We start from the raw sequence: 24,065 nt of genomic DNA, 5'->3' as shown, positions 1-24,065 counted from the left end.
TGAGCTCTGCAGTGATGGCTGCTCCTCTGGCTGTCCCATATCTAGTGAAAAGAAATCTGTAATCCGTCTCTGGGACTGTCTCTCTCTAGCTCTCCCCAGTAAAGTGTCTCTATATCTGTGTAACTCAAGTAGATATAGCCCAAGACATCTCCAATCCTCATAACTCATGACCCTAGAGAAAGGACCGAAACCCTCTCTGAATAAGCAATGGAAACGGCCCCGAATCTCATAGTACACTGTGCAATGACATATGTAATGTAGCTCTGTTCTCTGGCTCTAGCTGGCATAAGCGGCATATCCTTTTGTTTGCTGGTATCCCTCTGAATCTACCAGTCTCAATCTCCAGTTGATGTGAGGATATGCGTGCTAGACCAATGGCACACCGCAAACCATGAGACATATGTGTATCCATGTAGCTGGGTCGAATCACAAACCCATCTTTTGTGAGGTGGGAAGATGCTCTCTATAGAAAGCCATCTTTGTGCCCAGCTACTGTGGGGGCTCTATCCATGTCCTCCTGGTATCTGGTATCCAGCTGGATCAGGTCCTGACGAATGAGAGAGAAATGAAATGAAATGATGTATTAACGTCTACAGAAGGCCAAAGTGACCTATGAGACCAAAAAGTTACAAGTGGTGCATCTAGTACAATGTCTGAGTACAACTAAAAAAGGGGGGGGGGGGGGGGGGGGGTCAAAGGAAATCCCTCATCGGTCGGTGGCGAATCTCGTCAATATCCCCCTTGGTCAGTACTTTGACTAGACGCCTCGCATGTCGAGCTAGGGTGATCCGGATCCTCTCCTCCGATACTGTGAAGCCCCTCGTGATCATGGTCGTATGGATATCCTTCGCTCAATCACTCGATCGATCAACGTACCTTTGGTATGGGTGTAATCTGAAGCTGAGCTCTGCTGTGGTGAGCACTCCTCTGGCTACTCATTGTCTGGTGTAAAGAAATCTGTGATCTGCCTCTGATATTGACTCTCCCTTGATGTCCTCAACAAGCTCTCCCTGTGTCAGTGCAGCTCGAGTAAAAACAGGCCTAGGCATCTTTGGTCTGGGTATCTCATGACTCTAGAAAGTGGTCCGAAACCCTCTCTGAACAAGCAGCGAAAGCAGCCATGGATCCCGTAGTACACAAGGCAGTGACATATGCAGTGCAGCTTTGTCTCTAGCTCAATATGACATATCCTGACCTCTGCTTGTACTCGAAACGTACCAGTCTCGATTTGAAGCTGATGCGAGAATGTGTGTATCTGGCCAATAGCACACCGTATCCATGAGATAAGTGTGTATCCATGTATCCAGGCCTCGTCACAAATCCGTCCTCCGTGAGCTGGAGAAGATTCTCTCTATAGAAAGCCATCTTCGTGCCCAAATCCTGTATCGTCTGTATCCATGTGCTCCTGGTATCTAGCTGAATCAGATCTTGACGTATGAGTCTAGTGATCTCGTCCGTGTGATAGATAGGGAGAGTGCATCCAAGGAGTACTGGAACGGGGGCAATCTGTCCATGCTAAACCCATGTAACTGAAACCATGATGTCATCTGACCATACCAACATGCTGTATCACCTTGCATCGCTAGCTGTCTTGAGGACTCAAGGGCCAGCCAATGCCTACTCATAGGGGTGCATGTAGATATGCAAACATGTTTTTCTAGAAATGAGTGGAAGGCTTATGCTGATGATTTGGAAAGAGAAGTGAATGTTATCTTTGTGAAACATACAAATTTCTATGATGAGGAGGTGCAAAGGTACTTGATAGAAGGTGAGAGGGCTGAGAAAATGTTTTGAGGGACATATAGCAAATATGCATGTTACATGTGATGAGGGTTTCTTACAGCATGAGATGGGTTCTCAAGAGGGTTCCTTTCATGAGGAGGAAGTCATGTGTCTTTTGAATGAATCTTTGGATGAGTTCCATGATACATATGAGAAGGATACTCAATTTGACGAGGATTCTTCTTATCAGGGTAAAATCGCGTTCCAGGATTTATCTTATGAAAAGGGTGACGTGGAACTTATGGTTATTTTGGATAATGCTTTAGAAGGGTTTCAAGTTCCTTCTGACACGGGCATCCAGCAATATAATGGGATATTGGACGTAAAGCAAAGAGAACATGAAGATGATGAGTTTATGAAGCTATTGGATAAGGCTCTAGAGGATTTATGCCTACTAGAGAAGCTATGCATGTAGTATTTGTGGTATCAAATGAGGTGATGGACATAATGCGACTCAATGGTTCACTCGTGCAAACTGATGTTTTTGAAATTATAGACACTGAATTCATTTCACCAACGGATTTTTATATGATGAGGATAGGACTAATTTTTGCTAGCCTATGATGCACAAGGAGTTATTGACCAAAGAAAAATTCTAGACGCTCATGGAATCATTATGCCCTTTGATCTGGGTGGGAAATTCAATGCATACAAGTATATAGGGCTATGTGGAAGGGTGATATGTATGTTTTATGATCTTTTGAGACCATGTGTTCCAGGTGGGGTGGACACCGATAGGTTCACCAAGGTTGCAGACAACTATTTGGGTTACATGGAAGATGGTGTATAAAACAATTGATTCCGGAGGTTGGATGATGCCACGGTTTCCCATTATGAATGTACCAAGTATTTTAAAATTTCAAGTTTATCCTTATGATCTAGGATCTGTGATGGAAATAATTTTCATGCTAGCTTTGCCAATAGTGTCAAAGTTTCAATGCTCTCAAGATAGAGGGGGTGAAGCTATTTCTCCAATGTGTCTACCAATTTTGGAGTCTAAGCGGACTTATGAGAATTGATACACAAATATTTGGGAGATTATGCAAGTTTATGCTAGCTTTCCAATAGAATATGCAAAGTGCTTGTGGTTATTTACATGGCAGACTATCTTGAGAAAACTATGGAGGCTAGACAGAGGGCATGCATGCTTTTATGTACTTGGTGATTGGATAAAGATGAGAATTACTTATGGTTCCAAGAAATTTGAACATATTGAAGAAGGATTGTGAAAATACTTGATGTTGCCTTATGATCTATGTGGGGCTGAAGGCTTTAGTATGCTCCAAAAATGTTATGAAGAGTTATCACACCATGCAGGTGATTGTATGGTGATAAGATAGTATCTGCGTACTAATAACCATCATACTGCACAAAATGTTTTTTCAAAGAGATGGTTTGGGCTGTATGTACATGAATATGAAAATGCTACATATGCCTTGAGTGAGCTTGATGGGACAAAAATGAAGACTTCCCTTTGTAGGAAAGCAGATTAAGTTGTTCAAACAAGAAGCAATTTGGATCCATTTGATGCCAAAGCATGCGAAGAAGATGTGTGTGACTGTATGCAAGGTGACAATAAAAGTGAACATGTGTTATCTGATAACGAGTTTTGATGCTTAACAAAGACTATTGTGGCACCTGCTAGAGAATGTGCAGGTTTAGAGGGGATGGATGTCGTGCGGTGGCATGCTTGCAATGTGAAATCTAAATGCTAACCTCAATTTTATGCTTTTTCACACGTAGAGGAAACGCTACCATGAACGTAGCGTCATATGTGTGAAAATGGTTGCCACGGTTGTAGTCGTGTATATACCTTACCGGGGGACGAGGAACGTGACATTGATGCGTATTTTACATGAAAACATGCCTATTTTTAGAATGTACATATGTCAAGTGTTCTAAGTGGCATCCTCGTTTTGCCTAGAAAGTTCAATGCGAGAGATCCTGGCCAAAAATAGCAGGTTTCATGCGTGGTCGTAAAAGATGTGTCCAAAGTCCGGTTGAACATGAAATTTGAGTTCAAGGGGATTTTTTAACACAAATTTCGGGATTTTTTCCAGCTTGTTTAGGCTTTTTATGGACAAAAAAGGGCATTTTTGGGCTTAAAATGGCCATAAAATGTTCAAAAATAGACCAAAATTAGCATAAAATAGCTCAAAATGCCACATCAACGATGGTACCGCCCTTGCTCAAGTTGAGGGTGAGTCTATTGAGCCAAAAATAAGCTCTTCTGGATATCTAACAAAGAACATACTGTAGTTCCAAGTGAAAGTGCTAGTGCAGTCCCTTGTTATTCCCACCCATGATCAAGGATGTGAGGCCACCAATTAGGATTTTCCCTCTTCAAATAACCATTTGGTCTTGTGTAATGAATTATGAAGCTCCCATGAAATGGTGGCGACGAAGAATTGAGGGTAAAATTAGGGTTTTTAATAGGGCAAAAGAGCACTGTATCTGCACAATTGGGAGTGAGGCTACACCAAATCATCACACACACAAGAGTTTTGAGTTGATCTTGGTTGTTCTATAGAGTATGGCTTTCATGGCTGGATTTTTGTCCTTTTCAAGTGTGTCTTTTGCTTCAAAGGTTCTACGACTCACTTGATTTTGTTGCGAACCCTCACAACCAAAGGCCCGGCGCTTTTCTAGCCGCAATGTGTACTTCTCAACAGTGCCTTGGTGGAAGAGGATTCTTCTCAGTACTCGACATTCTGAACTTCCTTTTCAAGGAAAAGTGTTTCTTTGGCGAGTAATGATAGGAGGCTTACAACTGGCATCTAATGTAAAGCGAAGAAAACTCTCTAATTGATTTTGTTATTTTTGCCGAACTTGCCAAGAAACAAGCCAACACAGATTTATTCCATGTCCTGTGGCTTGCCAAATATGGAGTTTTATCTATTCTATTTGGAAGGTGGTAACTGGGAAATATTTATCATCATGAAAATGGGTTTTGGGTAGTGACAATGGGGCAAGGAACAATCAGGCAAACCATGTCATCTTTACTTTTTCCCGATTGTAGGGTCTTTCACACATATGGTCTATGCACAATGCTTTTCTTTTTGATTCCCAATCGAGGGTCACACGTCACATCAAAAGCATTGGCGGATTGCTCCTTTGGTTGGTTTCTTTGCTGATAGATGGACATGTCATTCGTAAAGAACAAGCTTTACCATGGCTACATGCTATACATACAACTTGCGTGTCTTGAATGTGTTTAGATAGTTGAATGGGCAGATGTCTCAAAGTAGGCCAAGCTACCTACTTTGCTTTGTTCTTTGATCTGATTTAATCAAACAATCATTATGAGAGAGAGAGAGAGAGAGAGAGAACCGTTGCTTTTGAACTGATATTTCCATTTGCTTTTTCTCCAAAAGGGTTTTAAATGAGTTGATTAGCTCAAGAAAACTTGTTGGGGTGACATAGCAATAGCGATGCATGGTGTTGTAGTATTGTACGGCTAGGTCCTGAAAAGCATCACAAAACGTTTCACATGTTAAGCTTATCATTGCAACATTTCATTACAATAGCCTCTAAGTACGAAGAAATTTGGTTGCTAGAGTTTAGAAGTGATTGAGAAGCTTTAATAAGATACGCCATTTTCCCAGCACAACAAAAAATTTGCAAGCAAAATGCAAGATAATCCTTAAGCAATAGCAAGAGCCTCTGACCTGTATAGACATGTGAAAGTAAACAGTCATATCCACAATACTTGGTATGTACTGTTGCTCAACATTGATGTCTGCCAAGAAACGGTTGGCAACAGACTTCAAGGCCTGAAAGAAAAACACGCTTCTAGTCATGATACCAGTATGCATCTTTGAGAGGAATTTTTAAAAAAAGTGATGAGAAGACACTAAACTCATCAGAATCTTGAAGCAAACAGACTTTGTATCATAAAAATCAGAATTTGTGATATGCTCTGCATAATCTATTGAAATCAATGTAGAATTATTACCTCAAGTGGCCAGCTGCTAAACCAATCGATAGTACAGCAATTTACAAGAGATGGGAACTTTCGTAACCTGTCTCTAAAAGCATCCCCAACAGGACTAAATGCCTGCAACCATTATTGGTAAAGGTGTGAGAGATTCAACACCACTTTGTTGATGTATGAAACTTACATACATGGAAACAACACTGATTATGTCATACCAGTGCAATTCTCAAGTTCTTGCTGCATTCATCTACAAAGAATCCATATAACTCTGCTCGTGATCCATCTCTTTTAAAACGTTTGGCTCGTGGGCGAACAGTTTCACATATAGCTCCCATATCAGCTGAGTCAAAGAGGTTTGGAACCTGAGAAGTTGCAAGGTATTAAATTGTGAAGGAAAGGTAAGATTATGAACTACATAGCATCACGAATACTAAGAGCAATCCACATCCAGACTTCAAGAGCAGACTACACCTGAGCTAAGGTAAACATAGTGGCAATCTGTCCCTTGTCTACGTTCTCTTACTTCAAATGTAAAGTTTTATGCAAGCATGCCCAAATCCACAAGTTGAAGAAAAAAGTTAATAATAGTGTCCATTATCACTACTAATGTAACTCTTTATGCTCAAAATTGATGCACCTCTGCCTAAGCGTACTATCTATGAGACTTTAAAAACTAAAATTTGTGGACTTGCATTTTCTAATGATGTGTTTCTATTGATTGCACTGTTCGGTGATCAAGATACAACTTTTTCCCAATCGAAATCCCATCTCTCAGCAATTGTGCAATTCAAATTGTAGCAGGGAAAGTGTGTCATGCTCTCTACAGTGGGTACTCTTTAGTGCAGTATGCGAGAGACCTCACTCCAAGAGAAAGAAAACATCCTACAGGAATGGAACAACGGCACAACAGAACTCAGTGGAACTCGACAAACTCATAGAACCATACAGACTTTGGCTGGCAGAACATTTAGCTTCAAGCCCAGGACTCCAGGGTACAATTGGGGTGTCGAGGCTTCAATATGAACGGAGCATGCAGATGTGCGGTGCTGGACCCAAGACTCAAGACTCAAGATGCTAGACCATAGAAAGTGGATGTTGATATGATATCCGAAGACTGGAACCAATCACACATAGATACAACCATAAAGAGCCACCAACGGCTAGCAAAGTATCCCAATCCAGCTAAGCCTATCTCCAAAACTGCGGTGGTGGTGATCTGGCCACAGTGTCCACTAGACCACCACCCGTATCACTGCCATGTGTCACTGCCAAAGTGAGTCCATCCAGTGTGAACTCCAGACCACCAACTCTAACTAACTGCCCATCGTGTGTCAGTGATACTGTAGCCCTGCTATAGATTGCCCGCCACAAGACCACTCATCGTCTCGGTGAGAGGAAATAGTGAGAAAAATGCTATGTAGACTAAGGTAATTGAGAGGAGCGGGGGAATACATAGTCATCATCGAAAAGCAGAAGAGGGTAGGATAGAGTGAGAAGATAATAGGGAGCAATGCTCAGGAGAAGTGTGCTTCAGCTTAGCCTTGAGCGTGGGGTTTGTAGAGGAGATAATGTGTTGTGCTCTCTACAGTGGGAGCTCGCCAGTGAAATGTGTGAAACGTCACTCCAACAGAATGAAAACACTGAAAACGATGAACACCAGAGCAAACACAACGACTCAACACTAGAACCTGAATAACATGGGACTCGACTAACTCAAATGAACCAGTACAGACTCTGGCATCGCAACACACTCAACTCCAAGCCCAAAACTCATGGGTAAAATGGGGGTGTCGAGGCTCAAATGTGCAGGGATGGTGCAGACGTGCTGTGCTTGAACTGAAGAGCTCGACCATACAAAGTAGATGATGATAATAATGATTCAAAACAACTATGAATATATATATAACCATAAAGAGCCACCAACGGCTCACAAAATATCTAGTCGAGCAAGTCTATCTCCAAACTGCGGTGGTGGTGATCTGGCCACGGTGTCCACTAGACCACCGCCCGTATCCCTGCCACGTGTCACTACCCAGACGAAAGTCCGTCCAGTGTGGACTCCAGCCCCAACTGTAACTAACTTTCTGCCCTGTGCTTGTGACACTTGGCCGCCACAAGACCGCTAACCGTCTCCGTGAGAGGAACACTGAAACTGCAAAAGTAAACCTCTAAGCACTGCATATGTACAAGAGAAAGCTGAGCAGAGCAGTCCGGTCCTATTACTCAAGGGAAAGAGTCGTCGCCACTGCTGCACCGAAAGTATCCGCCTCCGGAGGAGGAGCCATCAAATCGATGATGGGAGGCTGTTGTTACTGGACTCTACTCTGAACAAACTGGCTCCCTGTGATTGGATCAGCCAGTTGCTGCTCAGTGGATGAAAGCACCTGTCCCGAAGTGTACTCAGACGATCTACTAACACCGCCATGACGGTGCGCACCAGAAAAGCCATCGCAAGGAATGCTCTGTGTTGGCTGCATCTGTGGCAAGGAAGCCGGCTGTTGAAACCCCTGAGGATAGTATGGAAACTGTTGAGGCTAACCATATCCGACAGGAGTTTGTGTAGATTGTCGCATGAAATGCCCCCTAGCCACTGGAGGCTAAATCCCCATGTCTCCATGTAGTAGCAGCTCATGAAATCCTTGCACTTGAGCTCGGAGGTCATCAATGATTTGAGACTTCACTTTTAGTACATGTCGCAAGGCAAAAATAGCAGCACCTCTATCCGCAATCGCACTCTCTGCGACATGCAAAGATCCCTCCATAGCTCCGTATGTGGCAGAGTGGCGCTGGTGAGTAGCAGCCAACTGCTCTGCTCCAAGCTCAATGGTAGCAATAGCCTCTTTGGACTCTTGCAGTATCTCCTCAGATAGCTGAAAGAGTGAGGTAGAGTCCGTCATTGCTGATGAAGATCCCGCAACAGTGTCTAGTGGGAGAGGGCTCGCAAGTGGCACAACTGGTGAACTGATAGCATGCCTAGTTGGTGGAGTAGAGACAGGTGGAGTGGGTGTAACAGAGATAGGTATAGGGGAAGAGACAACTGCAGGCGGGGTGTGGAAGCTTGGGATGTGGGAGCTAGTCAATGTGGTAGGAGTGAAAATGGTAGAGGTAGGGAGAGGGACACACATTGGAGAAGCCACAGTTGGGACATGCATAGTGTGATCTGAAACACCCGAGCATAGCACCGGCTCAGCAAACAAGTAGCGAGAGTGGACCAGAAGCATCGGGCAGGATGCTTCAGTCGAAGCTGCTGACTCTCTATACTGGCAATGATGGTAGAGATTCTATTGTGTCCTTTTACCACTTTAGCCCTCTTCTTCTTTTTCTTCTCAAGTAGATCCGCCGCATGGACAATAGATTTCTCTTTTGCCTTTGAGTGCATACGCTGCATATCCACATCCACATCTACAGGGCTAACATGTATGTTAATGACCCAAGCCAACATAGGAGCTGCAAAGAACCGAAAGCTAGACTACACAGATTGCACCTGAGCTCTAAATCTTTTGGCCCAAGTCTTTAAGGAGGTATAGACAATCTGATGAAAGACACATGGTATAGTGTGGATCAGGCAGTAGAGGCCATCGCAGTGAGAGAACATCATATACACATCATATCTTCCCTTACATTCTTTATCATCTCTGACCAGAAAGTAATACTTGAAAATGGCCCACAGCTTTTTATTCCTTGCATAGTCGGCGTGATCAACACTAAGGAGCTCATGGCATGCCTGAATGGTCGCATCCTTTAAAAGTTGTGAGTAGGTTCTAGTAGCCGGTTTCAACGAGGGAAAGCTTGTCATCCCCAAAGCATGACCAATGCGTGTAGCAGTAAGTGTGACACCCCGTACTTTGGGAAAAGGCTTCAAAACCTCATGGACCATATCCATAGGAATATCAATAGGTAGATCTGCATCGACCAATGCCGTAAGACCTAGCGTTTGTAGTTGATCTCTTGATAGAACTTCTCAAAGGGATGGATGAAGCGGCAACAGGTGAAAGTTCAAAGTGAATTTAACTTCACTTTGATGTTGTAGGCCTGCTGATTGGATGGCTGAGCACGTGATCATTGGCCTTCTTTTTGTCTTTCGGATGCTCGTCCTAATCGCTAGAAGGGTTTGAGTCAGAGCGAGAGTCTAACTCCAAGGACTCTGAGATGCTTTCTAAATTTCATCGCTGTGATCACTTGAAGAAAGATCTGTGTGACCATGGCTAGTGTGTTCTGCATCTTCCTTAGCAAAACTCCCAAATCCAGCGCGAGCTCGCTGTTGCTGTGCTAACTCCATCGCTCCCACCCTCCCCCCAGCGCTGCCGCTGCCCCCCCCCCCCCCCTCCCCGTGCACGCTACCCTCCTCAGCTGGCTGCCTCCCGCCCCCCCCGCCTGCCTTCAGTCCCCTGCTGCCCCCCCTCGCGCTGCCTTTATCCCTGCCTGCCCGCTCGCCCCCAGCCCAACTGCCGCCTCAGTCCCCCACTGCCCCCCCTCGCGCTACCCTTATCCACTCTTGCCCGTTACACACACACACCCCCACCCCCCTCGGCCTTGGACCGCTAGCCCGCCCGTGGGGTTCCTCCGCATCGACAACTTCTGCAAATCGACACCTTCGGCACCTGTTTCATTTCTTTGGAGCAGTGGTTGGCGCGTCGAATTGCACCGCCCTCCCGTCGTCGCCACCTTCTTATGCCACAACAGTAGACACAGATGGAGACTCCAGCTTCACCACAGAGGGACTCGCCAAAAGCCCCCTCGCCCGACCCCGCTGAGTCCACCATTCGACTTGCTCTATCGCCTACAGAGCAAGCGAGCCTTGTCGCAGAGGTAGAGAGATTGCAGGCGACTTCGGTCATCTGCAAGGTTCTCGCCCGACCTAGCAGAGGAGAGCTGCGAGACCTTCTCCAGGCCCGCCTTCTCACAGAGGTGGTCAAGATCTTGGATGTCCAGATTCTCGGACGGGGGTATTACCAGATCGAGTTCGAGACCTCCGAGATGGATTCCAAGGTTATTGCTATGAGTCCACTGGCCATCCGAGCATCACGCACCCACTTTCGACAGTGGCGACATGGTTTTGACCCGACTTCGGACGTGCTAGTAGAGGAGGCAGACATCCCCATCTCAGTCTGCTTTCCTGGTTTACGGAGGGAGTACCTACCACTTCTCTCCAGGATTGGCTCCGCCATCGGGACTGTCCTGGAGTCACCCCGCACGGCGGCATCAGTAGCTGCCAAGGCGGCTGGCATTCCCTCAGTTCGAATTTTGGTCAGAGATACCCACACGCTCCCGAAGGCCATCCTAAGGCCTCGGGTGAGTGGGGGTTGGTTTAGACAGAGTGTTGAGTACTCGGGGCTCCCGAACCAGTGCTTCATTTGCAGACAGATGGGCCACTTAGCGAAGGCCTGTCCACGGAGGAGGCCTCGACCTGCACCTAAGTCTCAGCCCCAGCCTGCCAAGGCTGGGCCGCAGCCACAGCCAACAGCGCAGCGCACAGATTCAAAGCCACCCTCCGAGCCTGGGGCTCCAACGGAGGAGGGGTGGCAGCAGGCCCGTGGCCGTTGACGCCAGGGGCCACTGCGACAACCTGGCCCGCAGAGTGGCCTGTAGGTGCCTACTCAGCAGCAGTGGGTTCCCACGGGGAACCGTTTTGGCCCTCTTGAGCAGGAGGAGCCCCCTACGCCAGCCTCCACTTCCACTTCAACCTCGCCAGCTGCCCCTCCTTCAGAGTTCCCCTCCTCCTCCTCCTCCTCCCCCCCGCCATCTGCTCCCGCCCACTCCCCTCCTCGCCCATCTACTTCTACCGCCCCACCCCGCTTCTCTTCCCCTCCGCCCCCCCCTGCTCCTTCTCCCCCCCCTCCTGCTCCAGTTCCACAGTCGACTCGGGAGACTGGTCCCTCGCCGGCGGCTAGGAGATCTCTTGGCAGCGCCTTTGCCACGAGTCGCCTAGCGAGAGAGGGTCTGCCCTTCTTGCGGCCCCCTCTGCAGATTCAGACTTCTTCCCTTACAGCCATCCCCCGTGGTCTGACGAGCATTGACCTCCGACGCCGCTGGGATTTCTTCGACTACGGGTTCACTCGCTTTCTCGGCGATTCCGCAGCAGACTACGAGGCAGCCTGCTTCAGGGTCTACGCTTTGTTCCTCGCAGCTAGGGGCGCAGAGGCCTTGAGACTGGACATTGGAGGCTATGGGTTTGGGAGTGTTGTCCACTGGCACGAGTACAGTGGGATCCTGGTGAGTGGCTATGGAGGGACCCCTTCTCTTCTGTAGACCGCCCAGGAGTCCCTTTCTTTCAGTACACTGTTTCGCTTGGACGTCATATACTTGCCGCACAGAGAGAGGCCCGCCCCGCTGCAGCACGTCATTGGCAGGAGGAGGGCCTCACAGTCGATTTCTTGGCAGCCTTTTGGCAGAGGCTGTGGGACTCCAGACAGCCGAGGCGAGTCACTTTGTTTCAGTGGATGGTTGCACACAGAGCCACAGCAGTAGGGAGCTGGCTTGTACATTGTGGTCTCTCGGCCACATGTGCAACCTGTGACCAGTTGGTGGAGAGTCAGCGGCATTGTCTTTGGGACTGTCCCTTGACCCAGCAGGTGTGGCTACGAGTTCTTCGGCTGATGCCTGCCCTCTCCATGGCTCGACAGTACACTTGGGGGGCAGCGGCTTGGTCCACCCTCACGGGCCTGGCACTCCAGTTTGAGCTCTCTTCCACCAGCAGGATGATAGCGATGCAGGGGGGGCGACCTACACTCCAGCCTGCTACAGAGCTTGCTCCACAGGAGTGGTGCAGTGAGAGAGATGAGTGTTGGGAGCTCATCAGTGGCCTGACTCTTTGGTTCATCTGGCGGGCCCGCTGTTTTCGCATCTTTGAGGCTCGCTCTGTACCACCAGCAGAGACTATTCGTGACTTTTGGCTAGAGCTGATCCATACTCTCAAAGGACAGCTTGAGGGACTACAGGGTAGCTCCGACTGCATGCGAGAGCGCCGCGAGGCTTTCCTTCGACTCTAGCGCCCCGGGCCTTTCTTCACCATAGTCCAGGGGGTGCTCAGATGGCACTACTGTCCACCTGTGTGGCTCTTCCCTCCTCCCATCTCTTGATTTAGCCTCATTGTATATATGCTGTTTTTTCATTGGGAGAGTCTCCCCATCATGCTTGTTGTAGCCCTCTCTCGCAGAGGTGGATGTAGCCCTATGGGTAGTTTTCATTAACTAATAGAAGGATCTATTTCTCGGGAAAAAAAAAAGAAACTCCCAAATCTATCAGACACGGGCCTCTGTCACAAGGTCTTTTTACTGACTTGCTTGCTTCTACTAGCCATAGTGAATTTTTGTGAGATCCTCAGAAGCTTACATTCAAAAGTGCTGAAGATCCCACAATAGCATACACCATCAAATTGTAAAGATATTGTTATGATAAACCTGCATAGCTGTGACTGTGGATATTGTAAAGCTAGAAATTTGGAGTAATTTGGTGTGGAACCTCTGAGTAGGCCACATGGGACGAATGGTTGGAATCTAGGTTGGAATCGTTTCAACGAGAGGGCGTGAGATTGCTAAGTAGCACCCGCAGGTTGAAGGGTGGGGCGTGAGGGAGATCGCTGGTAGTCAGGTGTACAGGTGAGTAGGGCCGAGAGAATAAATAAGGCGAGGGTGAAGGGGCTGGGTATGGGTGAGAGAAAAGGATAGGGATGAGGGGTGGTGTGGATAGGGGCGAGTGGATGGGGGGGGTAAGGGTGAGAGAGGGGGTGGGTAGGAACGAGGGGTAGAGAGGGTCTAGGGGGTGGGTAGGGGCAAGGGGAGGGTAGGTAGGGGCAAGGGGCTAGAGAGGGGCGACACGGGTGGGTAGGGACGACAGACTAGGGAGGGGGTAGGTAGGGGGGAGGGACCAGAGGGGGGCGATGGGGGTGGGTAGGGGGTAGGAAGGGGGGAGGGACCAGAGAGGGGCAAGGGGGGTGGGTAGGGACGAGAGGGGTGGATAGGGCCAAGGGTGAGGTGGATAGGGACGAGAGGGGTGGGTAGGGGCGAGGGAGAGTGGGCTCGGTCTCACCAGGCGTGCCAAAAATGAGAGCACCTTTAGCGGAGATAATGCGTCGTGCTCTCTACAGTGAGTGCTCCTCAGTGCAATGTGCGTGAAACCTCACTCCAACAGAATGAAAACACTGAAAACGATGAACAAAGCAAACACGACGACTTAAGAGTAGAACCTAAACAACATGGGACTCAACTAATTTCAATGAACCAATACAGACTCTGGCATGGCAACACACTCAGCTCCAAGCCCAGAACTCACGGGTACAATCGGGGTGTCGAGGCTCAAATGTGCAGGGATGGTGCAGATGTGATGTGCCTGAAATGAGGACGCTCGACCATACAAATTAGATGATGATAATAATGACTTAAAACAACTACGGATATATACAACCGTAAAGAGTCACCAACGGCTCACAAAATATCTAGTCCAGCTAAGTCTATCTCCAAACTCTGGTGGTGGTGATCTGGCCACAATGTCCACTAGACCACCACCCGTATCCTTGCCACGTGTCACTACCCAAAAAAGACAAAAGTCCGTACAGTGTGAACTCCATCCCAACTGTAACTAACTATGTGTCCTGTGCCCATGACACTGTAGCCCTGTTATTACAGGGTTTTTCTCATCTTAGCGTTGAGCAGAGGGAAAAATCAAAACAACCAGTTGAAAGGAGGGGAAGAGGGAGAGAAATCAGTTCAAAACATTTAACTGCAAGTTATGGCTAATTCTGAAGGTGAAGTCCATGATTTAGAGGTGAGCATCTAAGAATTGCAAGTTGAGATTACAGCTAAAATAGAGCAATTGTCATAGCTGGACGAAGGTATAAGGAGCCTGGAAATTGCATTGATCACCAGCAAAAGAGGTAGCAGTGGATAGAGGGAGTGAGGGGTGAGGGGAGAGGATAGGGGCGAGGGGGGTGGTTAGGGGCAAGGGAGGGGTGATGGGGAGAGGATATCGGTGAGGGGGGTTGGTCTAGGGGGTTGATAGGGGAGAAAGCTAGAGAGGGGTGGGTAGGGACGAGGGGAAGAGGATAGGGAAGAGGGGGGGGTGGCCTAGGGGTGGTTAGGGGCGAGGGAGGGGTTGGATAGGGGTGAGAGCTAGAGAGGGGTGGGTAGAGGGTAGGCTAGATAGGGTTGAAGGGGATGGGTAGGAGCTGAAAGTGTGGAAACGCATGCCACGACCATCAAGTGGCGCACGGATGGAACCCAACATTGCAACTGGAAACCTGCAATCCTCTAGGATAGAACCATTTGGTGAGACAATTGTAGCTACACCAGCAACAAGACTCTGATTAGCTGACAGAATTCTCTTGTCACCTACAAGCTTTGGCTGGCCATAGCCATAGCTTTGAATCGCTAGCCACTAGTCTAGCAGAGCCGAGTGATCCCACATCCAATCAGCCAAAAGAATGAGCTGGGGGTTGTCAGAGTGGACTAAGTTGACTTCAATTACTGGGTCTAGAGAGGGCACAGCTGAAGACGTTTCGATAGATAAAGAGGGTGCTATTTTTTGGAGTATAGAGACATCAAGAGCTACTGGTTGATCAATGTTGAATTCTACATATGCTTCTTGTAGACATCCTTGGAGAACCGCGTCAAAGGGTACTTCATCACACAAAGGAGGTTGAGGGTGGGGTGAACTCGTACCAAGGAGATTTCTTTCCTCTTCTATAGTTAATAGGCTCCACAAGTCCAAAGGCTTCCACTAAGGGAGCAGTTGAGTTATCAGCCTCTATGACCTCTACACTTGATGCTGGCTAAGGTAGGATCCATTGACAAAGAGCTACGCTGTACTAGTGGAATTATGCCTCTAAGTTGAATGAGTTTTATTGGGGAGCCAGGAGTATATATCCACATTGCATCATTTCCCCAATCATACAGTGCTTTAGTGTGCCGTAGGCACGGTCTACTGAAGAGCAAAGGAAATCCTCCCTCAACCTCGGGAAGACAAACCACAAAAACATCGAAGCTAAAGGTGCAGTCTTGTACCTGCAGAGGCACCTTGTCCACTATGCCCAGTGGGTAGATTGTCCTCTGGTTAACCAGCGTAACTCTGAAGGGAGCAGGTCGGGTAGGCTGTAGAGCTAAAGACAACATAGTGAACTCAGGCATCAGGTTGATGCCAGATCCATCATTTCTGAGAATTGCCGCCTCAAAATGGACACAATGAGACGAGGGGTTATATAATCCGTGAGGGGAGTAGCAGGATAGGATATCACATTGGACTCTGATGGTTGCACTGGGAGGTGCCTGCCACTAGGACCTGCTCCGAGGGAAAGCGATTGAATAACTGCACGGGTGTCACTTTGAAAACCACCATCTAGCCGGAGCATATCGTAGAGTGATACTTGCTGAAAGGTATTCTTCAAGATAGTTTCTGCTCTAAGGTTTTTCTTTAGTATCGGAGCCTTCTCTCTTTCTTCGATCTGTTGTAGGTCAACAACTGCTTCTAAGAAAGCCTCATCATTATCGGAGAGCAAAGATGAAGATCCTCTCTTGGCACTAGGAATGGCTTGTCAACCGGGTCCTGTTGTTTTGTGGACTGTGATTTCACTTCCTCCGGAGAGGGGTATTCACTCGTAAGATAATGTGTGAGGGAGTTGAACTTGCCAAAATGCTAAGACCGAGAGATGCCCTCTGGGCCCGAGTGAGAACACCCGCGGGCTCCTCTACCAACTGCAGCTTGTCTTGAGGGGCAACTACATGGGTTGAAGGTGACGGCTGAGGGATGGTGCTAACTGCTATCAAATTGATCTTGGGAAAAGTAAATTCATTTTGGCTCGGACTTGGGCTCAAAGACGTGCATGTTCGAAGTTTGGGACAATCCTTACTGTAGTGATCCTTAGCTTGAATGCAATGACGACAGGGAGGGGACCATTCTGGCAAGGGGAATTTGCTTTGGTAATGCCCATAATCCCTGCATTTGTAGCACAAAACGGGCTGATTGGATAGGCGAGTCGAAGGGCAAGGTGGTCCTTACTCCTGGTGCATGGAGGTGGTGGAGGTGGAGGTGTAGAAGCTTTGAGGGGCTGAGAAGCATTCGCATGATAAAAGCTCTGAGATAAAAAAGTGTTCTGCATACCTTGCATAGGAGGGGTTGTCAATAAAGATGGCATGTGGTTTGGATGGCCATAAGGGGAAACCACGTTGGATGCAGGTGCTAACCCCTGTTGAAGAGTAGGACCAAGACTTTTTCCGCATTGATTTGGAGGGTGCCTTGGAGCTACACCTGACCAGAGCCTCCTGCTGAGTCTTGAGCTCTTCTAGCTCCCATTTGATCTGGTCCAAAGCCTCTTGATGTGGAGGTTCTCCGTCGAAAAGAGAAGGACCTCTCCTCCTGAAGAGATTTTTGTGACTTTAGTGCTTCTAGTTCCTTGCGTAAGTAAGTCAAGGGGTCAGACAGACTTTCCAAGAGTACAGAGGTAGTCTCTACTTGAGGGGAGTCGTCGAATAGCTTTCTTGCTCCTTCTATCCTAGTGGCAGCGGTGACAAACTCCTCCAGAGTGGCTTCATGTCGAAGACTCTCTTGAAGTTTCTGCTGAGAAGTCTTGGGGAGAGCCTTCTCCACCAACTTCTTGACCATGAATTGTCCTGGTTGCTGGGAAAGCTTGGCGACCAGAGACTTTGTTCTGGTCATGAGTTCTGCAAAAGTCCTCAGTTGGCTGGAGCCAACTCATCTCATCCAGAACCTTCTCTTGGAAGTCACGTGGTCTGAAAGCTTCACAGAACTGCTACCTTTGTGTTGCCCAAGTAGTAAAGTGGTTCTCAGCAAACCGACTGTACCATTTATTTGCTAAGGCGTCCAAGGTTGACGGAAAGAGCACTAGGTAGGCCTCTTCTCTGTTGAGGCCACGACCGTTGCAGAGGGATAGAAGTCTCCTAGCATGGTCGTTTGCATCCTTTTTGGAGATTCCTTTAAAAGTCGGAAACTTTATGTTGACCTTAGCCAACGCTCGTGAGCTCCTCCATGGTTGCTTGCTCAAGAGCCTGTTGCTTAAGAGCTTGCCATAACACAGTGGGTGAGAACTGTACTAGGGAAGGTGACCTAGGAGGTGAAAAACTGGTTGAGGGAATGGAGGTAGATATGTGGGAGGGAAGGGGTGATAGGGCTGGTGGACTTCTACTTGGCACGAAAGGTTGACGCTTTCTATGATAGTACTTTAGAGGGCTCAATAGTGGGCTTTGTTGATCTTTAGATTACCTTGTATGTGTCATGCAGTAGCAACAACCCCACCCAATCTCTGGGCGCGGAGACCCTTGAACTAGCTGGATAGTCTAGACCCATTGGACCAGACCCCACTAGACCAGCTAGACTTGGCTAGACCAAGCTGAAGTAAGGAGAATTTGGACTAGACCAAGCTGGAATAGGGCTAATTTGAACTAGATTAAGTTGGACTAGGGCGAAGCTGGTCTAGACCACTCCTCTAGATAAAGGCGAGAGAGACTAGTCCAAGTTGGACTAAGGCAAAGCGTCTAGACCAAGCTGGACTAGGGCGAAGCTGGTCTAGAGCAAGCTGGTCTAGGGCGAAGATGGACTAGACCAAGCTTGACGAGAGCGAAGGTGGTCTAGACCAAGCTGGACTAGGGCGAAGCTGGTATAGATCAAGCTCGTCTAGGGCGAAGGTGGACTAGACCAAGCTGGACTAGATCGAAGCTGGTCTAGAGCAAGCTGGACCACACCAGTCGACTAGAGAGGCAAAGGGCTTAACGAGCTAGTTCCTCAACCAAGTATGCTCAGTGGGGTGAGACTTCAGTTGAGGTCCCACCCTGCGTGCCAAAAATGAGAGCACCTGTAGTAGGGAAAGTGTGTCGTGCTCTCTACAGTGGGTGCTCCTCAATGCAGTTTGCGAGAAACCTCACTCCAAGAGAAAGAAAACATCCTACAAGAATGGAACAACACCTCAAAGCACAACAACAGACTCAGAACTCAGTGGAGCTCGACAAACTCATAGAACCATACAGACTCTGGCTTGCAGCACACTCAACTCCAAGACCAGGACTCCAGGGTACAATGGGGGTGTCGAGGCTCCAATGCACAGGGAGGGTGCAGATGTGTGGTGCTGGACTCAAGACTCAAGACGCTAAACCATAGAAGAGGGCCTAGTGTACCTGAGTGTCGTGAATAAAAGTGTACTTGTCACACGGTGTGGTCAAAGTGTATCAACAAGACTGTGTGGCCCAGGGTGTACCCGGGAAGCCGTGTGGACCGGAGAGTCTATCGTTGTACCAGTGGGTCCCCATGACTTTGGGTGCGTGGTGTCTGATAGTTCAGCTAGCGAGACCACTCACTTAAATATTTTGTATGGATATATCTATGATTACTAGAGTGCTACATGGCATCATCATCACCCTTATCAGCCTTGTGTTGCATCACCACTAGTCTAGCGCATCTGGTATTTGTGTCCAGGTTCAATAGCTGATTGCATTATATCCCACACCTTGAGCCTCTACACCTCGTATCTTTGGAACTGGGTGTGCTGCCAGCCAATCACTAGTATATTGATCTTGGTCTTTCCTGAGAGTCATTTGGCAGAGGATGGTTGAACGAGTTTTGCTTAGCCTTGCAACAATGATTTCTTTGGTGTTATCATTGTTTAAGGTTGCTTGTGTGTGTTGGCGCACTCTCTCTACTTAGGGTACTTTTTTTGAGTGTGAGAGTGAGACCTCAGCTTATTTAATAGAGGCATTGTACAGAGAGCACAATGCACTATTTTACTCTACAGATGCTCTTGTTTTGTGATGCCTGGTGGACCTTCTCTAAAATCTCACTCGATGACTCCATAACTCCTATTGGTCTAAGGGGTCAAGGCTGCCACTTGGTCTTTTGAGTACATCATAGAAGTTAGTTGTGCCTGATACTGGCCCTTTTAGTCCATTTGGCCTGTGGTTAGTAAAGTACCTGTCTCCAACAGAAAGTAACTCATGTATAACCCATATTCGCACATAGTCTACTGATCCCTGAGTGAGTCCATTCATGGGTCCACTCATGAGCCCACTCAAAGTGTACCTTAGGCGGGCCACGACGTCTTGGTTCCTCACCAAATCAAAGTTTCTTGTCCCCAAGAACTTCCCCTCCAGTCGCCCTTGGTACCCTTCCCCTCCACTGACACCCTATGCCCACCCCAAACACAGGACTCAAATCCTAGCCTTCCACCCCACCACCCCTGTCTCCTAAGACCCATCACAGCTCCTTGCTCTCCCACCCTACCCTTGTCCTCAGAAGTCATAGAAGATGATCTGAATAACATCTTGGAAAAAGTCAACATCAGGTTCCCAGGTTCCCTGAGTAAAAAAGGCCTCTCCGCTGAAGATTCAAATGATCCTATGCGGCATTTCACATCTCTTTTCCAGGGACGAGGTCTCAACCAGCATAATGTCTACTTGGTGTTGATTTCCTCTACTCTGGATAGTCTGGCATAAATGGTAAAACCAGGTTTTAGAATAGAACATGGATGCACTAAAAACCGCCTTTTGCAAAGGCTTCTGGCCTGGAAGAAGCTGCAGTGAACAGCCTCTCCACGAGGTAGAGAATCTGGAACAACGCTTTGGTGAGAGTTGAGCTAATAACCAGGATAAGGCTTTGTTAAAAAGTTACCTCAGTAGCCTCAGGATTTCATGGTCCGTTAAGTGGGTAGAAAAAGGCTCTTCTGTGGGCTACTGAGTAGAAAATGCGATAGTGCTCAAGGGACAATGCTACCCTGGTGGACTTTGTGGATCCCTTGTCTAAAACAAGGAAGGATCTGGAGGCATTGAAGATCCAAAAGGTGTTCAAGATGCGTGCCCCCCTCTTTGGAAGTCTCCTCAAAAGGAAGCTATCATTCGGCTCCAAAAATGGCTGACAAATCTCAGGCCTAGCAGGAGTCTTGAACTCATGTCTGCTACAATTTTTGTCACACTGCAGGGCACCCTCCCCAAGATTGTCAACAAATGGCCAATCCAGATTTTGTGCAAAATGTTGACATGCAAACAAGCACTACTGTTATATCAAGGGGCTCGCATAACTTAAACAACAGCTAATCCCCATGCTTACACCATATGGGTCCCTTAATCAGCTACCCCATTGCTGTAAACACCTTTACCAACTAATGCTATGAGGTACTACACATTCCTAGCATCTCATCCATTTTCGAACCCACACCTGCCCCTGCTTCCACCTCAGTACCAAAAGGCCCCCAGCCTCCTTGGCCTCCCAACCGCTCTTCTAATCACCGGGGTTTTATGTTATAGATGTGGGGGATATGGCCAATGGTCGGTGCCCCCACCTGAATGTGCACCCCCATGCCAACACTTCCCTCTGTCTAAAGGCCACTATACAAGGGACTTCCTCAAGATGAGGCCATTGACATCCACCAACCCACTTAATGGTATAGACTTCACATTTCCCATCAATATGGCTTATGTTTCCACATCTACACCCCAACCTCCACCCTCTGCACATGTAGTGTCTCCTTAGGAACAACTGCTCTCCTCAGAGACCTGTGGAGTGCTTACCCAGGATGAAGGACAGCACTTGATTTTAACCTCTCTAACCGGTTGTCTTCTTCAAAGGTACCTCAATCCCCATCAAAACAAAAAGGCTCCTCAGAAAGAAAGCTTTTGTGAGCGCCATTCAAGTTAAACAAAATCTTGGCAAACTATAAACTACTTGTAATGTAGCAATCATGCCTGCAATTTTCACGCCATAAGCCCTTATGGAGTCAACTTATGCAATCAGACAACACAGAAACCAAGAAACTCTAACCGCACTTACGCACACAACTAGCAATGCTCTACAAGACAATCCAGAAGTGGTCATGCTTCCAGCGACTGCTCAGCTCTATAAACCACACCAAAGAAATCAGGTGTTTTCTGCTGTTGTCAATATGGACGTTTTGTGTATTTGGAAGGCTTCTTGCACACATCTTGAGTTTCAACCTTGCTCCAGCGCATACATGCTGCCAACGTTATGATTGAACCTGCTTCATACCTTCCCCAGTGTTTATGACGCACCTACTGGAACCTTTAACCAGCGGGGCAGCCAACATAATGATTGAAGCTGGTTCGTAGATTTCCCCTTGTTTATGACGCACCCACTGGATCCTTTAACCAGCGGGGAAGCACACTTTCAGAGTGCATTTCTATCTTCTACATGCAGACAGTTTGGAGCTGGATTACTCGCTACCCTCCACCCACACCTCTCTTCAAAAAGTATGTTCCAAGGTGCATGTCATGGTCTGTACTGCCCCTATTGACTCAAGCCAGTGAGGGCCTTTACACACTATGCTCACCAAAACAGCCTCCAACGCCCAATGAGGCTGTGACACGTCTGATTTGGGTGCTGTGCGCATTACACACTGCTGAAACTCCACAAGACATGGATCCGTACTGGCGGTGCCATTTCAAGCAGGGTTTTGGACGAGGGGTTCACAGCGCCCAGATTTGGCGGAGGACTTGCCACGCTCTCCCTTCTGCTCTCTGCTCTCGGCCAATCACATGCAGCGCTGTTTTGTCAGTAGTGTGTAGCATATCTGTCCAAACTGCCATTGGAAAATGGGCCACCTTATTTTGGATGGGCACCCATTTTGTTTTGGTAGTGTGCAAAGGCCCTGATAATGCTCTGTTTTCCCCAGGAAAAAAGACCTGATACATGAGGTACTTTTATTTCTGAGCTGCCTCTACTTTGTTGCCTATTATGCTGTACATGTTGGATCTAGCCTTCAGGGATAAGAGATCAAACGGTCATTCAGAACTTAGCCCACACAGCAGTTATGTATGCAACAGAATGTGTGAAAGCTTTTATTTGTACCCAAATGAAATCACCCAGAATTCACCTCTCCTGTGTTCAAAAGAGAGTTGATGTCTTCTACAAAGCCTTCAAGCTTGATTTGAGTATCTGTGAAAAGGAACATAACTTGCTTATCCAGCTCGCCAGCCTTTCTGAGCATTTTTCCAAGATCTTCTCTCCACTCTGATATACCATAGTTCTTTGCTATTTCTACCTGTAGAAAATATGGATTAAGTAAATAAGGCACAAAAAAGTGAACGAGTGACAGTAAATCACTCTCCAATCCAAATGCATTTTAGTAATTCTTCTAATGCTTTTCCACAGGTATTACAAAACGTTTACAGAAAACAGTAAAGATCACAACAAAGGGTCCTGCCATAAAATCGTGCTCCTTTTATTGCAACAAAACACGCTTGAGACTATCACCACAGTTCAATTGCACGTATCTACCAAAACTTTCCAAAGTACGTCCATTGTCAAACTAGTTCCTACAAATCTTTATGAATGACTTCTCCAGCTTCTAGCATGCTCAATGCCTCTACACCTCGAGAAAGTTTTGATGAGCGTCTCACGCTGATGGCGACTATCTTTACAAAATCCCATGAAACATGTCCCAAAATTCACTTCAACAAATGCCACTTCAAGATCACTCAAGGTATGCTCTTAAGTCATATTGTTTGTGGAATATGCCTTTAGCTTACATTCGCACCGAGAAGAATCCCTTAAAGCCAAGCATTTATGTGCATAGTCACACTTCCCCCATGGACACCTGTAAGCTTCACACTTGCTACTCATTATAGCCACATGCTATACGTGCTACTTATTGTAGCCCACATTCTAGCCACATGCTATACGTGCTACTTATTGTAGCCCACATTCTATTTTCCCTTTTCCACATGTGGTGTATATCCATTTCACCATTTATTGCCACCTTCCACCTTGAGCCTATACAAAGCCACATGCTAAACTTGTATTATCTCTCGATCTAATGCAATCACTATGTTCATTACCAACATGAATGGTTCATTGTGTAATACTCCATAGATCAATTCTCCTTTCAGCTGGTATTAGAGCCATCATCATGTTGGTATAAGCATAAACCTTAATCTCTGTCTATTCTCCATGCTAAATTGAGCATCATTGTATGGTTGATCGCTAATAATAATTTTCCCTTAAATTCTTTAGCAATAAACATACCTACACTCATTGATAATCAAGGTTTGGGCATGATCTTGGTAATCCCAATGAGCCACTACCCTCACTTGGTGTAACCACTAGTGCTTGGTGTGATTAAGTTTAAGATTTTTATCTTTTGACCGCTTGCATCGTCCATAAACCCTCTCATTTGTTGAGCTTATAGCTTTGGATACATTCGAGCCTTCGCATCTACACACACATCAAAGCATAGTCCATTTCAAGAGCTTTCCATGGAGCCTATGCATGCTTTGACTAGCCTCAGGAAGCCTAATCAATGCTTTGATTAAATCAGTGATATCCTAAACTCAAATCTCTAGCTTTTATGCAGCAATTTAGAGCAAGAGTATGTATGTGCTTGAGAGCATTCAATGCTTGA

General features: G+C 47.1%; 1 protein-coding gene across 1 annotated transcript in view; it reads right to left on the bottom strand.

The window, feature by feature from the left end:
* Positions 1-24,065, bottom strand: part of LOC147454535 (uncharacterized) — a 291,300-nt gene that overhangs the window by 139,609 nt on the left and 127,626 nt on the right. Inside the window, exons 32-36 of the mRNA XM_086516456.1 lie at positions 22,539-22,706; positions 5,935-6,081; positions 5,738-5,839; positions 5,451-5,555; positions 5,113-5,246 (exon numbers count right to left, since the gene is read on the bottom strand). Coding sequence (XP_086372582.1) covers positions 5,113-5,246; positions 5,451-5,555; positions 5,738-5,839; positions 5,935-6,081; positions 22,539-22,706 — 656 coding nt within the window. The remainder of the gene's footprint in view (positions 1-5,112; positions 5,247-5,450; positions 5,556-5,737; positions 5,840-5,934; positions 6,082-22,538; positions 22,707-24,065) is intronic.

Source organism: Adiantum capillus-veneris, chromosome 7 (genome assembly GCF_014529385.1).
Source record: "Adiantum capillus-veneris isolate H3 chromosome 7, ASM1452938v2, whole genome shotgun sequence".
NCBI lineage: Eukaryota > Viridiplantae > Streptophyta > Polypodiopsida > Polypodiales > Pteridaceae > Adiantum > Adiantum capillus-veneris.
The sequence above is the reverse complement of the archived record's forward strand: the minus strand, read 5'-3'. Positions and strand labels throughout refer to the sequence as shown.